General features: G+C 34.6%; 1 protein-coding gene across 3 annotated transcripts; it reads right to left on the bottom strand.

Moving 5' to 3' along the window:
- Positions 1-862: 862 nt before the first annotated feature.
- LOC131791766 (sorting nexin-7) lies at positions 863-14,997 on the bottom strand. 3 transcript variants are annotated; one of them, XM_059109148.2, is made up of 22 exons: positions 14,877-14,997; positions 14,305-14,549; positions 13,061-13,155; positions 11,466-11,519; positions 9,948-10,020; positions 9,269-9,349; positions 8,664-8,729; positions 8,164-8,228; positions 7,800-7,865; positions 7,450-7,540; positions 6,886-7,024; positions 6,208-6,257; positions 6,061-6,111; positions 5,493-5,609; positions 5,008-5,086; positions 4,278-4,339; positions 4,036-4,086; positions 3,665-3,733; positions 2,656-2,736; positions 2,053-2,112; positions 1,634-1,786; positions 863-1,114 (listed from the first exon to the last, which is right to left on the bottom strand). In XM_059109148.2, the coding sequence occupies exons 2-22, from the start codon at positions 14,404-14,406 to the stop codon at positions 1,025-1,027; spliced, it is 1,695 nt and encodes a 564-aa protein (XP_058965131.2). In that variant the 5' UTR covers positions 14,407-14,549; positions 14,877-14,997; the 3' UTR covers positions 863-1,024. The 3 variants fall into 3 exon arrangements, with proteins under 3 accessions (XP_058965131.2, XP_058965130.2, XP_066029652.1); XM_059109147.2 differs by having other exon boundaries at positions 14,305-14,619; positions 14,877-14,908; XM_066173555.1 differs by lacking the exon at positions 11,466-11,519.
- Positions 14,998-15,217: the final 220 nt, after the last annotated feature.

Below are 15,217 nucleotides of genomic sequence, written 5' to 3'. Positions count from 1 at the left end.
AAAAATTACAAAAGTACCAAGAGATAATTACCTGTAATGCTAATTAAATTTAGTTCTAGTCAAATGACGGGTTACATTCAAATCAAAGGTGTTGATACAAACATATAAAATTAAATATAAATTTAATAATTTCACACATAAGAGAAACTGTACAGTGACATTAAAAGCAATTTGAAATATCTTTTCTGTTGAAAAGAAGCCTTGTCCTTGAATATCTCCTCTCCTAATCCATGATCCAACATAACACAGGCTTCAAAGTTGCTTGTAAAAGAGCATGCATAGAATCTCATTTGTTGACATTGAATGTGCCCATGACCTTTTTTGGTACAAATTTCATGAGTTAATAATTTAATTCCCTTCACTGGTCATTTCATTAGGTAGTAATTTTATCTTAAAATATATTTACATTAGAATGCTGCTTTGTCTCTCCTTTCAAAGCTTCTTTTGATTTATTTACTCTGTCATTTGTATGAGAAATAATATCTGTGGACTTTTTTGCAAAGTGGGCAAATTTTTGTGCATATGAAGGAACTACAATTGGGTCTACTGTGGATTGATGCAGTCTTTGACCCATGTAAGTAGCTGGGCTCCTAACTAAAATAACCATAATAGTTATTACTATAATAAGTGCAATATATTATTCAATCAGTAATTATTTCTTTCATTTAAATTATGTGTAAAACCTTTGTGATTTACTTTGCTGACCTTATATTTTTCAAATCTTTGCATTATCTGTTAACATCACCTCTCCATATGTTATATATAAGAGCTTTTAATCATAATATTTACCAGTACACTATACTTTTCCTTATGACACAATGTTGGACAACTCTTAACTATAACTGCAGACTTACAAACTGAGTGATTCTAATAAAAATTTATTAATACTGCTTAATTATCTAAAAGCATTGCTAGAGTAACTAATTTTCAAGTAGTGAGGCCAATTATTTAAGGAATGAGTTCCAACTAAATCTTGTGAATTTGGTTATAAACTGAGAAACTTTACTGCCTTTAATTTTATTCATCAGGAATCTTCCACACATTTGATTGCCCTAACTTCAGGTGCTATGTTTGCCTCCACCATTAATTTCACTCCAAACCATTTGCTCTGGACCTAAAAAAGGAAAATATGAAATAATGAGGATCACATCCATCTCAACTCAGCTCTCTTGGATGATGCATCCTTAAGATAGACTTGGGAGAGTGTTACAAGGAGAAAAACCTCTCACAATGGCCTCTTATCCTAACCCTGGGTAGGGTAGAGGAGGTATTTCTTTCTAGACATAAAATACTGGGGAACTGTGAGTAGGGAGGAATGAAGACTAAGCCCAGGGGAAAAGAAACTAGAAATAAAGCCCATGGAACCTGATGCTAACCTATTCCCAGGAAATACACAGAGAAAAATACATCCAAATGTCATTTTCACATTGTTTGAGGTTTGGAATATAACTGGGTGAAAACATCTTGGATGCTATGGAAAAACTTGGGGATTGAGAGGAAATAACCTTTAGAAATTGTTATAAAAAATCAGTAAATAAGTAGGAGTTTAATTCACCAAAAAAATTAAAAATTGCAAAATCTCACACAGGAAATTGCATAATTTATGAAAGCTCTAGTTTTAAAAGAACTGTACCTTCTCAAAATGCTCTGTTCTGAGTTCTGAGTATTCAATCAATATCTGCCGAAGTTCTACTTCTTTCCGCCAATCAAAGTGAGCAAGCTCAGAAGACAAGTCTTTACAAAGAAACTCAAGGTTTGTTTTAGCGTCTGCACAGTTTGAGTTTGCCTGAAAAAGTTGGAAAATATTTTATCAAGACCAAAAAACACAAAATGATCAGAAAGAAGTAAGTATACATACATATATTTATGTTAATATTATCAAGATTTATGTAAATGTTTCATTGCCATTTTAATGACTCAGCAGCAGAAGTAACAAGCTCTTGAATTCATCTTGTAAAAATGATGAAATAAATAAAATAAATAATATATCCACCCACTGCGGCCTGTATTCTCTAAAAACTATTTACATACAACTTGTAACCATTGTTTTACCTCTGCCCATTTATGTGTCTGACTGGCATGATCAGGGTTGTCCTCATCTGAACCAGGATTCTGAAGTATAAAGCAAACAAATATAAACACTGGCTGTCTTTTTAACTTGAACTAAGTGATTTAACTGGTAAACCAATGACACAGAGTTGGAACTGGGGGAAATGTATTTAGTTAGGGCCTAATTTTGCACAATGACAGTGGATTGCTCCACTCATAGGATAAACTGTTATTAATTCATCAAGAAAGATGTTTCAAGCTAATATTTGTTAGCATAGATGGGAGTAAGGTATTTAGAATGAGACAAATTTAAACATGTCACCTATATTCAGGTAAGATTTCTTGTTCATGTAGCCACTATAAATTGGGGACTTTTGTAAACAAAATAACTATTGTTTGAGATAATAGTTGTAATCTATGTTGTCACACAATTGGTAGATTCAAATATTTCTTGTTTTTGTTGTCTACTGTTTTCAATCATTCTGGTGGTTGTTTCCCACTTGTTCTGACAAATGTCAAATCACAAAACATTTTTGTCAGGTTGATAGCAACTTGATCCAACAGAAGAAGCTTCCTTTAAGAAAAATCTAGCTATTCACCACCTACCTTCATCTGTTCATAATTTCTGACTTCTTCATCCCAATGTAAAAACATCTCTACAGCAGTCTGCACTCTTTGAAGAAGGACCTTAACACAATGATATCAAACAACGTATAAATAATAATAATTGGGCTAAGCTGGTGTTCAATCAATACAGAACTGAGGTAGCAGTCATATCTTGAGTCACAAGGGTGCTCAAGAACCATGAAATCAATTGACCTTTTTACACCCTAACATCAGTATCCACATTCTTCATACTCTATATTCTTCATCTCTGTACATTTCCTGCAGTTCTGACACTGAGAAATTTTTAACAATCAAGAGCCCCTCAACCACTTTACTGCCTATGTGAATCAGGATTCTAAGCTCAACCTCTTCCCTAATAACCATTTGGTGACATCAAGTCAAAAAAGAGCCACCACAAAGAAACTTGAAGTCTCTAGGCAAAATAGAAGAATATGTGCAATAATACATATAATATTTCATGCAAATGTTATCCCAAAGTACTTTCCTACCCATCACAGCACCCAAAAAAGCTCAACCAGGGGATGCTGGTTACTTGTTTTAATATTTTTTTCGGAAAAAGCCCGAGCAAAAAAAATCATATTTGGTGCTAGTTACCTAGTAATATGATAAAATTTCATGAATACTTTTTGGTACTTTTTTTAAGTCCCATGAGTGACCAAGAACAGAATTTCTCCTTACAAGATCAATACAACACCAAGCAGACAAGTGATGAAAATAAAGAAAAATATTAATTTGGAGATAATTAGTTGATCCAATACCAAATTCTCCAAACTAACATGAAAATAATTATATGGCAAATGGTAAGGAAAATAACTAATGAGATCTTAGGAGTTAAAGGGTTAAGTTATCAAAACAGGTGATTAGAGAGAAGGAAGTATTACATACAGTTTGTAAAAACTCAAAAGTGAAAAAAGTAAACTGCCTGAGGCTCATGAAAATACAAGTGGAAAACTGTGGAAACTGATTCAGAAATGAAATACACACACACCTCAGCACTCTTGACATAATGGTGAACACTTCTCAGGTCATTTACAATCAGTTTTTCTTCTGCAGTTTCCTAGTCAGAGTTATCAACAAATCAGTTAGTTCCCTCTACAGATACTCTGTTATACATTTATAGCTTGTTGGACAACACTTCATTTAATTTTCACAATCCCCCTTGGGGACAAATAAGCCATTGGCTAAGACATCAAACATCCAGTCACAAAAGGGAAATAAAAAACCAGTCCTCAGTCCACCAATCAGTCATTCAGCCATTCATTCCTTCATTCACTGATTCATAGCATCAGTCATTGATCAATCCAGGATAAGGAACAGCATCAATTCTAAGAAAATATAATTCCTTTATTTTCCACTCACTCTGTTATTCTCCAATTCAATGCAGATTTTACTGAGAGCCTCAGTAGCAACCTGGAAAATAAAGTAAGAGCAAACTAAGGTTATTCAGAAATTAGCTCACAGTAATTATAATTTTGACAAAGTCTAAACTTCACCATATTTAAAGTCTAATATGAAGAAATTCAGAATAACTCAAGAATTTGAATAACATTCAATTATTTCTCTCACTGATTGAGTTTACTGACAAATAATGATAATAGTACCTTTAAATATGTTTCTGCAGGTTCAAATTCTGCCAAAGATTTAAACCAAACCCCAGGGCCATCTAAAAATGAAGAACATTTACAAAAAATATCTGTGAGGGCAGAGTTTCACAAGATGCAGCAGTAAATCCTTTAACTCCCATAAGTGACCAAGACAGAATTTCTCCATACAGTATTAGTACAATATCAAGCAGACAAGTGATGAGAATAAAGAAAAATTTCAATAGGGGATTAGCTGCTGATCCAATACCAAATTCTCAAGAAATTGGTATTGGTATCACAAGAATTGCATGATGGACAGTTAGGAGAATTACTAAATAAATGAGATCTTGGATCTTGGAGGGTTGACAACATTTGAGGATAGTGGCTAAATGTTGTTCTCATGGGTTCAAATCCCGTACAAGCCTGAATTTTTTTCAGGCCTTATTTCAACAACTAGTTCAGCAGTGTTCATAACTGCTAGGATCAATTCTATATTTGTTTCTTCAACCACAGTGCACACATGATTTTCATATGTTTACAGCCATTATTCACCACTTCGAAGGTTTATTTGGATCCAACATAAAGACCAGCTCTGACCTGGGTTGTTAGCCCAGTTGGTAGAGCACTGCACCAGTATCACAGAGGTCATGGGTTCACATCCCGTATGGGCCTGAGCTTTTTTCAGGCCTTATTTCAACTATTAGTTCAGTAGTGTTCATAACCGCAAGGATCAATTCTATATTCATACCTACTGTGTTCTTGTTTAGACTATCCTCAAGGTGTGTGATCAAACCATCAAGATTTTCTGCAAACTTTTCCAAGTATCTCTATTGTGAAAATTAATACAACAACATTGAAGCTCAGATTTGTATTTATACAACACATTAAGTTCTCAATATTCTTCCAAATACAGGAGGCATCTCTAATCAGACCAGAAACAGGGTCTTGGAGACATTAACAAGGCTTGCACTATTTTGAAGTTAGAAATTTCAATGACTTCCATTACCTTTACCAATAACATTTTGAAATTTTTCATGACCTCTGATCAAAAGGGTCTAGGATTGTATATTCTTCTGTCAATAATGACTCTTTATAAAACAACACAGCTGTGAAGCTACTTGTATCAATCTGTTTCATTATCAAACAGAATTAGTTCCGATTCTGATTTAGTAATTGATTGAATTTTGACTAATAATTTACTGGATAAATAATTACTCATAAAATTATAACAACCTGACATTTGATCACAGGAGCATTCTGGTCACATGGTTCCTGTTTCAAAGTCTTCTCAGCCACATTGTTGACTTTTTTCTTTTTCTTATCTAGTTCCTCTCTTGCTTTCTGTACATCCTGAAAGTGATTTATAAAACATCATCATCAACTGGGAAAGAGTTTCTGAACATTTAATACCAGCATAAACTTGTTCAGAAAAGACATACTAAAAAATCATGCCCTGTGACATTGGGTCATACACTGTACATGTGTGATGTCTTTTTCTGAAGCATGTGGCAACTGAAGATATTCCTACTTCTCCTGGTTGGAATGCAAGTCCAACATTCACATTATTCACCCACATTTAGTCAATGTTACCTCTAACAGTTTGCTGTTTCCCATTTGTACTCCAGAGAGGAGAAAAGCACATGAAGTGCAACAGTATCTTGTCTAACATAACAACACTCATGAGCTGCCAAGACTCTAACCTGAACCTTATGATATGCAGGGAAGTATTCTAAACAATAAGGGACTGACTCTCTAACAATGACCTGCTTTAGAAAAATAAATTTCAAAACATTTGTCTTACCTGACCCTCACCAGTTAAAAACAGGTTCAGAAGATGATGTTTTCTCAAAATCTGGAAAGAAAAATGGACATAGTTTTAAAGAGAAGACCCCTTTTTTCTGTGTTAATTTCTACAAAAAACATACAGTTTGTATATAAATTTTCTTACCTTATGGGCACAAATTCGTGACAGAAATCTTTGACCCTCTCTCATTTTTCCTAAAAATTAACAATTCAGAGAGTTATTAAGTGAGGATGGCCTCAAAATGCAACAAAATTCTGATTTCTCGATGTGAATCTCAAGACAGAAATAACAGATTCAAACCACATAAGAGAGAAATCACTATTCACAATGCATTCTAGAATGCACTGATTAAATCAATCACCTAACCCAGCCATCTGTATTGCACATTTTACCATTTCATAAACCACTGGCCCTTGTTTGACAGTAGCAAATGTGTTTTAATCTTTAATATGAAAAAAAATTTCACAAAGTTCCAAATTTCTCCAATCTTTACTTTAGTCCTCTATATCTTTCATATCATCTCTAATATCAGTTACTATCAATTAAACTTCATGTAAGCCTGGGGGGGTTACAAAAACAATTGATTGATGTACAAGTTCTCAACTGAATGGGAATTTAGCATTTGCTAATGTGAGGATAAAACTGAAACTCCCTGAAATTCCAGCAGTTTGTTTCTCAATTTCTCTTGCCTATTCCTCTTGTACCTTTGCTGCTGGTTTTTGCAATTCACCCACCTTAAACTCTCACACAGCATATGGTTGGATGTACTAGATATTTGACCATGATTGAAAATTGTATACTAGACCCAATATTGTCATTTACCATGTAACGATGAATGTGACACCATTGGAGGTACTATTCTCTCTGGACAAGCTTCCTCCAGTGCTGACTGAAGCCATTCAAAATCACCTTCACTGCGATAAACCTCATAGTCAGAGAACTTATAGTCCTCATGAGTAGTCTGCAAATACATCGTCATTATGAAAATATTTTAATGTAAATTTTAATTATTATAACAATTGAAGATGAATTGTTAAAATCTCTCTTTAGGACCCCTACTTTATTCCCCCCCCCCCCCAAAAAAAAAAAAAAAAAAAATCTGTAACTCAGACAACTCTCTGCACTGATTGCCATACATTTTCATTTTTAGAGCTGAAAATTGTTTCATGTCAATTAGTATCCCTCACTTCTTACCCTCACTCACCCTCACCTCATCACCTTTCTGCTTGAAAATGTTTTTAAATAAGTATCATATTTATTTGTCACTTGTTCCTGCATACCGCTGATCAACATTGTTGATAGAGTCAAAGAAATAACCTGTGCTTCTTGCAGCAGTCAGTCAGTAATCCTCTACAACTATCAATGAAATAAATCCAGATTCCTTACCTTTGTTACCACTTTAAAGGTGGTATTTTTCTCATCAGTCTCTGAACAGGTCACTGTAACTCGAAGCATGTCTGTTCCTGGTGTTGTTGGACTAAAATGGACCAATCAAATCATTGATGATAGATCATAATTGATCACAAACGCATGAAAACCACTCACAGAAAATGATCTTAAAATGAAGCTCCTGAATAACATGTATAGCTGAGCCATTTTTGCATAAAACCTTGACAGCCTCTATCAGGTTACTTCTGATGATACTTTCCAATGATGACTACTGATAAGTAGATACACTACATTCATTTTCTTGCTAATTAATCTAATTTTTGATAGATGTGACCCTGTACACTTACGTTGTAGGTCGTTTGTCTGTATCTTTTGATGAGCAAACCTTAGAATGAGAAGCCAGGTCACCCACCCTGTAAGGTCAGATAAAAAAAATCTCAACTACTCAGCAAGCTGCATTTTCAGTAATAGAGGTGAAGAAGAAACCCCAGAATACTTCCCACAACTAGAAGAAAAATAACTTCAGCCGAAAAAATCTGGTCATGGAATTTTGTGCAGTAGACATAGAATTCTACAATCCCTTAATTATAATATACATCCTAAGCAATAGATAACACTCTAGTTCAAAGGTCCAGGACAAAGGTGATGAGCATCTTTAATTTTAATTGTTCAGGCCCTTTTAGAAAGTGCTCATAGAACATATTGCAATACCTCATTTTTTCATGGCAGAGAGCACAAGAAAGCATTAAGTCATCTGATGAACTTTCAGATCTGGTCTGTAATAAGAGCAAACAACAAATTTTTTTCAGTCAGTAGACTGAAATAACAGTTATGACCATTCCTGGTAACTATGATAGAAGCTCAGTGAATGACAAGCATCCTAAAAAGAAAACTGAGAGCTATAAGAAATTTGCTGAGAATCAAACAGTTGCACCATGAAAAATGTTTGTCTGAAAGGGTTAAGTACTGAATATAAAGAACAGATCTATAGTAGCCATCAGTACAAGAAAAACTGGATATTTCAGCTTAATCATTAGTCAAGGTAAACTGTATCTACTGCATTCAAACTACTTTAAATCTGATGATTCAGTTCAATCAACTAAGTTGTTAATGTAAATTGGCCACCAATAAGAGTTTAGCCCTTCATCAGAGTAATGCCTTATCAAATTTTGTGGGTATTCATGAGTTATCAATGAAAACAAAATAGAAACCTTTTGTATCAATCCATTTGCCTGTGATTTTGTCTCCCTTTGAATAATCTTCTCCAGAAGTTTTATCTGCAACATTATCATCATGAAATAATTAATTATCAGTATCCATAATGTAATTTCAGTCCAGCTTAGCAGCTTAACAGCCAGAAAGAATGTAAAAAAGATCAAAATGAGATATAGAAGGACTGTCAGTGGTAATACATGAAACCCAAGGGATATAGTGGCATTGTGTGGACAGCCAAGTACAACTGAACCACTCCTGACTGTTCATTCTCCCTTCTAGCTGCCACACATTTCCTTGTAAATCAGTTAAGAGAATTTGGTCATCGATAAAGATGACAACTTCTACATGATAAGTTTAAGTATTCTCACTACCTGTTTGCTGGATAATGTATAGACATTATCAGGAGAGGTTACATGTTAATCACCTCTAGGAGTTCAAATGTTCAGTAAAAATGGAAGTCGTCACCAGGGTAATGAGGAGGACTGTGGTTTGGATTTTAAAAATGTCATTCATGACCTTTACAGACATCCCTCCTAAAAACCACAGTCAAGAGGACAATCACCCTACACAAATGAAATGTCAATGTGTGTTCAAACTATACCGCTGATTTATTGCCAGACTTGTTTATCTGACTCTTAATGTCTTCTACTTGCTTTTGGTATTGACGGCTTCTCTGCTGTTCCTGAAATGGATAGAAAGTGCAAAATATGAGAAGCTACTTACAATAAGTAATTACACTGGCTGACAGGATGCAGCAAAGGGACATAGAGAATTAACTCTTTCACTCCCATAATCTGCGAACTAATTCTTCCAACAAATACCTTAGATTTCTATGGCTAGCCTTTAATATAAGATTTGGTGTCATATCCTCTATTTAAATATATAGTATTATGAGATTTTCATAAAGATCACTCTTGGAAAGTACGGGGCTATCTATTGTCAGTCATGGCTGCTGTTTTTCTTAATTTTTTAAATTATTTATTGCATCCTTTGAAATTGAAAGGTTAAATAGTTTTTGACAGAGCTGTCTATAATAATCTCAAGTGCCTATTAGGACCAAGGAAAATATCACCAGGAGCCTATGAGAACTCAAACTAAAAACAAATGAGCCGCCTGAAGTGCAGGAAAAAGGAAGTGACCAAGTCTTGATCTGTTTTTGATTTGCATCTGCTCATTAGAAGGTGGTGCAAAGTTTCCTGACTGATCACAGAGTGAAGGAAACCAACACCCATGCCATCCTGCTTTGCTTCTGACACTCAAAAGAAAAATGCTCCAACTACCTCAATTAAAGATTCCTGTGCAATTGCTAGTTGCTCCTTGGTTGAAACCATTGTTTCTCCAACTGCATAATACCTGAAAAAAAAAGTGAATCATTATCAAAAGGGAAATCACAGATAACTTCAAGTTTTCAAGCTCAAACAAAATCTCATGGTGAACAGAAACTAAAGCAAAGATCAAACAAAATAAAAAAATTGCACAAAATCATTTTTGTCATTCAAGTTCCAGCTATGGTTGCTGCTCACTTCCTTATTTGATGAACAAAAGGATTTTCTAAAAAATCAACAAGGTAAAAGGTAAAATTGAATCTCTAATATATGGACTGTCCTTCTTTTGAGTAGCTTTAGTTTATGTTTCATTTGAAAATCAATGAGTGTCAACTCTTACAAGCAATATTTTATCAAATAACAAATACACCAAACACTGAATGGAAGAAATTAAATGCGTCAGTATAGTTAGTGACTTAGTGACTATTGAGAATCCCTTTGATCAAAGTTACAAGTTAGGGAACTTGTTTACAAAAAGAGGGTAGTATGTAATTAGCAGACTGAGTATGTTTAAGAGTGCTACATGTTGCTGCACAGCTATTAAAAGGTGCTGAGTATTGATCATGCCTTAGGACTGGACAAGAATTATGAACTATACATAATTTGTTAAATGGCAAGGTAGTCCTCAGGTAAATCCAAGCATTCTAGTTGGTCTTACTTGGTCAGAATTTTGCCATGCAGACTGTTTCCAAAGAAACATTCATTAGCCATGTACTTCAATTCACAAAATCAGCAAATTCAGAATAAACAAGTTTGGTCCAAGTCTCATATAATAAACTACTTAGTAATCTTGCTTGCTTAAGCCATACTGGGGAATATTGACCCTTGGTTATCTTTGTACAGACGATACTGAGCTTGGTTCAAACTGCCATGACCTCACACCAATACTCCCCAGTACAGCCCTTGTACTTGGTTAAAAAGAAGTTATTATTCCATTAGGTACACCACCTTACAGATAAAAAAAACTGTAACAGTTGTACATTTAGTGATTGTGTTTTTTTTTTTTACTCGATGAAAACAAAACAAATAGAAAAAGCTATTAATGATAACCAAATAGACAGAAATATCAGAATAAACATTTAACCCAAACACCCAAATCTTAACTACAGATACATGAAAAACAGAACTAAACAAATGTCATTAATGCAAAAGAAATTATTGACCCTCTTTCTGTAAACAGTCACCCTTTCAATGCTGTTAGGGTGAACACATTTATAATTTATTCTAATTATTTATTAATCACTCATTACATTTCAATACATTTAAGTACATAAAATTCACACTATCAGCAAAGGTGAGCTATTGTTATTAGCTTTTGGTCTCAACATAAGAAATAAAAAGTTCTAAGTTAGCATAACTCAGGACCACAAGCCAAGGTTAAATGAAAGACACATTGTTAACCACAAATGGCCTAAAACGTATGCGTAACTGTTCTGTAGCTCCAATTTTAAGTGGTTTTCAGAGATTTCTTACTGTTGTAACAGCTGATGAACAAGCTGTAAATTGTGCTTGTACTCTTGAGCAGACCTTCAAAATCAATAGCAATGTTAGGGCATCTAATTGTATTTATCAAAAGAGGGTACCCAAAAAATCACCTATAAGCTAAACAGTTCTGTCTCTCATTCTATCAGAAAATCTAAAGGCAAATAATCTATTGACTTAATTCTCAATTACTAAATTGTTTGAAAACCAGTGTTTGATGGTGTAGTTTCATTTTCTATATCATAACATATCATTAATTTAACCCTTGGCTCCCTGACATCAGTATGGATATTCTCCAAACTACTCCCTACATTTCTTAGGGTTCTGACAAGGAGAAATTGTTAAACAATTAAGAGCTTAGTTGGTGATCATCTCCTTTATTCTCACGAACTTAGTGTTTGATTTAGGGGTGATGTTGCAAGAAGAAATTAGATGTGAGTCACTCTTGGAGATTGAAGGGTGAATTATTGGCTCTTGTTTGAAATTAGGTGCACAGGTAGAGTCTGAATGAGACACATAAAACTGACCATAGACCCCTGGACTGTTGCTAATGTCACTGACTGTCATTTGGACAACCTGCATGATGACTACTTCTTAGATTGTTGAAACATCAGCCATTACTGCTGACAACAGTCCTTCCTTAAGATGATCAGACAACACAATCAACTGATTCCAGTTCATTGCATTAAGTTAGAATTAGTGCAAGCACAAATTTTATTTTCTATTGTTGTAACAAGACTGGCCAGGAATGGAGGGTTAGAAATCTACTAATTTGTCCTTGTACTGAAAACTTCTTCTGATATTCCATCAATTACAATTGTACAGCTTTTAGTTACACAAGTCATTAAACTTTTAAAAGCATTGTCTAGTATTGTCAACACTCAGATATAAAAGGCACTTAAAAGGTTACAAAAAAATCAAGATTTTTCTCAATTATCATTATCCATTTAGCAAACTAAGTGTAGGTCAGATTTAGATGTAATTTCATTAGTGATTAAGTTCATTATCTGAAGATATGATAAATCTCAAGTTCTCAATTAGCTTGAAAATTAGTAATATATTAATTTCGTTAATAAAACAATTTACGATCCAGCAATGAAATTCAGGACCTATCTAAAGTAGGAAGATTCCTGTTTCACCCACCCCCCCCCCCCACCCCATTGATTTAGCTTAATACAAGCCACAGACCTTTTACTCTCTACCTCTCTCCTACAAAGTTCTCTTTGCATCTTGATACAGTTTTAGCAGCAGTCATACTGAATCTCATGACAAATAGTTTTCAGTAAAATAAATATCACAAATTCTGGAAAAACCTTAAAATAGATTAACCCTTTAACTCCTGTGAGTGACCAAGACAGATTTTCTCCTTTCTATATCTATACAATATCATGTAGACATATGATGAGAATTAAAAAAATATCAATTATGGTATTACTAACTGATCCAATACCAAATTCTCCAAACTAACATGATGAGAATTGTTTGGCAAATGGTAAGGAGAATTACTGTTGAGATCTTGGGAGTTAAAGGGTTAAATAGTATTAAACACTCTTAAAAGGCATGTGGAGAGTCCTTCTGATACTCACCTTTCATGAAGGGTGGCATTTTCTTTGTAAGCCTCATCAAGTTTTCTTTTTAGTTGTTCAACTTCTTCTGCCAAACCATCTCTCTCAGTTCTGAGCTGGAGAATTACATTTCAAATATAGTAATTAGAGATCAGAACTTATAACAGATAGAAATTGGAACAGGATTTTTAAAACAAACTATCAATGGATAAGGTAGAACTTGAATCTAGATGTAGATTTTAATGATGTTTTAAAGGAGACAGCTTTAATCTAAGAGATCAGGAATCCCTTGCAGGAAAAGGAGAGACGAAGAAACTCAAAGAATATTTGGCACAAAAAATTCTGGTTCTGGGTACAAAGCTAAAAATTAATTCCATTCTATTGAAAATATAATGACCGGGGAAATCAATGATTTTTGAAGTAAACAGCAAAATAGGTGGCTACAGGAAGCTTGATCTCAACTCTATCAAGACTACAAATTTCACTAATAGGAAGTTCTTGTTGACACCCCTCATTGATTTAAAGTTCTTAAACTAAAAATGATCTAGGTCAAGGGACACTGAAAAATATTTAACTATTGGAACCTCTCATGCACCTCAAGTCAAGCCAAACACCTTCTTCAAGACACTCAGTCAGATCACTATACTTTACACAAATACTTGTAGGTTTTTATAATAAAACAACTGTCTTAATTTCTTACATGCATAAGTCTAAGGGAGGCTCGGTGATATTTACGTCTCATATTATCTTAAGTTCACGTGTTTTTCGTGTGAATAAAGGATTCAAGCAAAACATTAAAGCCACACCAACAATGGATTTATTACTAATTCATATCCTATGAATTTACGATCACCTTTTTCAATTAATTCATGACAAACATTTCGTGGAGACATCAAACTTCAAATAGATTGGGAATTTTTATTCTAAAGTTATCTTATCTGTATTGAAGTTATATTATCTATCGGCATGATCTATCATGAGAAATAAAAATCGTTTCTAAGTTGACCGTTACGTCAAAGAATTATTCATGAACGACACAGATACAAATTCTTCACACGAGATCGAATGTTTTGCACATCCGATTTGGAAACTGACCCATTTGGGGAATCCGTATTGAAATAATTGAAATTATTTTGATGGTAAACTTAGCTTCTGTCCTTCATGCACCAGTTAAGCAATAACATTATCGAGAAAGAGACATGCGAAAGATGCGTGTCTTCAAAAGTCGATCGCAAGAACTTTAGAATGCAAAAAGGTGAGTTTACCTCGAAAATGTTGTCATGACTTGCCTCATCATGATCACCGCTGGAAACCGGGCAATTTTCTTCTTTGCGTGAAGACATTCCTTCGTTCTCTTGAACGTCCATCTCAATTATATAGTCCACCGGCACAATACCACGCTCAACAGTCAGGTATTCCTTCGTCTTGAGCAGCGGATTGTGTCTCCAAACCGTCCTCTCAACATTGACCCAATAGTTGTCGCGGCGACTCAGAAATGTGAATATTTCACCTATTCGAAAAGACAGAGGATTTGCACCATCGCTGTAACATGTATCTGCTGCTGTAAAATCTCTCAAGGCCTGCAACAGGCGAGATTGTCGATTATTTTTCTTTCGAGAGGCAAATTTTGAGCTCATTCTATCTCGCAAATTGCGATTATTTTAGTCATATATTTAGGATCTCAGTGAAAGAACGGCAACAACACATTCCTTCCAGGAATAGAACCGAAAAAAAACAGTGTACTTCGAAAAAACCACAGAGTCTCATATTGTCAAGCTACTGTCTATATTGGCCAAAATTGTAAACAGAAAAAAGTCAAGGGATTAAAAATACTCACCTCTCAGACAATCTCAAGGTCTTCACTCATTTCCCTTGAGGAAACTACCCACAATGCCGTTGCATAACCGGAAATTCCATCACAAGTAGTAACCGGAAGTGGCTATTTGCTGTCCTGACCTCTGTCAGGCCTCTATAGTTGACCTCTTCCATTCGTTGTGTGTGCTATTTGTAGATAATAGAGAAAGGAATTCCCTCGTCGTACTCAAGTGGTTTTTAGGATGTGCGCCGTCTGATTGAACGAGGATCATATTTCCCCTGGTTTTCAAGCGTGCGCGGAGACTGACTACTTCTCCTAAGAACGGGTAATTCCTTAATGGTTTTGATGAAAAAAGAACATAT

Source organism: Pocillopora verrucosa, chromosome 10 (genome assembly GCF_036669915.1).
Source record: "Pocillopora verrucosa isolate sample1 chromosome 10, ASM3666991v2, whole genome shotgun sequence".
NCBI classification, from domain to species: Eukaryota; Metazoa; Cnidaria; class Anthozoa; order Scleractinia; family Pocilloporidae; genus Pocillopora; species Pocillopora verrucosa.
This window is presented reverse-complemented; position numbering and strand designations above follow the sequence as displayed.

Bases quoted from the DNA above. Each gene is read 5' to 3' on its own strand.
- LOC131791766 (XM_059109148.2), bottom strand. From the start codon at position 14,406: ATGGACGTTCAAGAGAACGAAGGAATGTCTTCACGCAAAGAAGAAAAT. The intron at 11,520-13,060 runs GTGAGTATCAGA...TTGATTTTGAAG, and splicing joins AATGCCACCCTTCATGAAAG to GTCTGCTCAAGAGTACAAGC. The intron at 6,112-6,207 runs GTAAGAAAATTT...TTTTCTTTCCAG, and splicing joins CACGAATTTGTGCCCATAAG to ATTTTGAGAAAACATCATCT.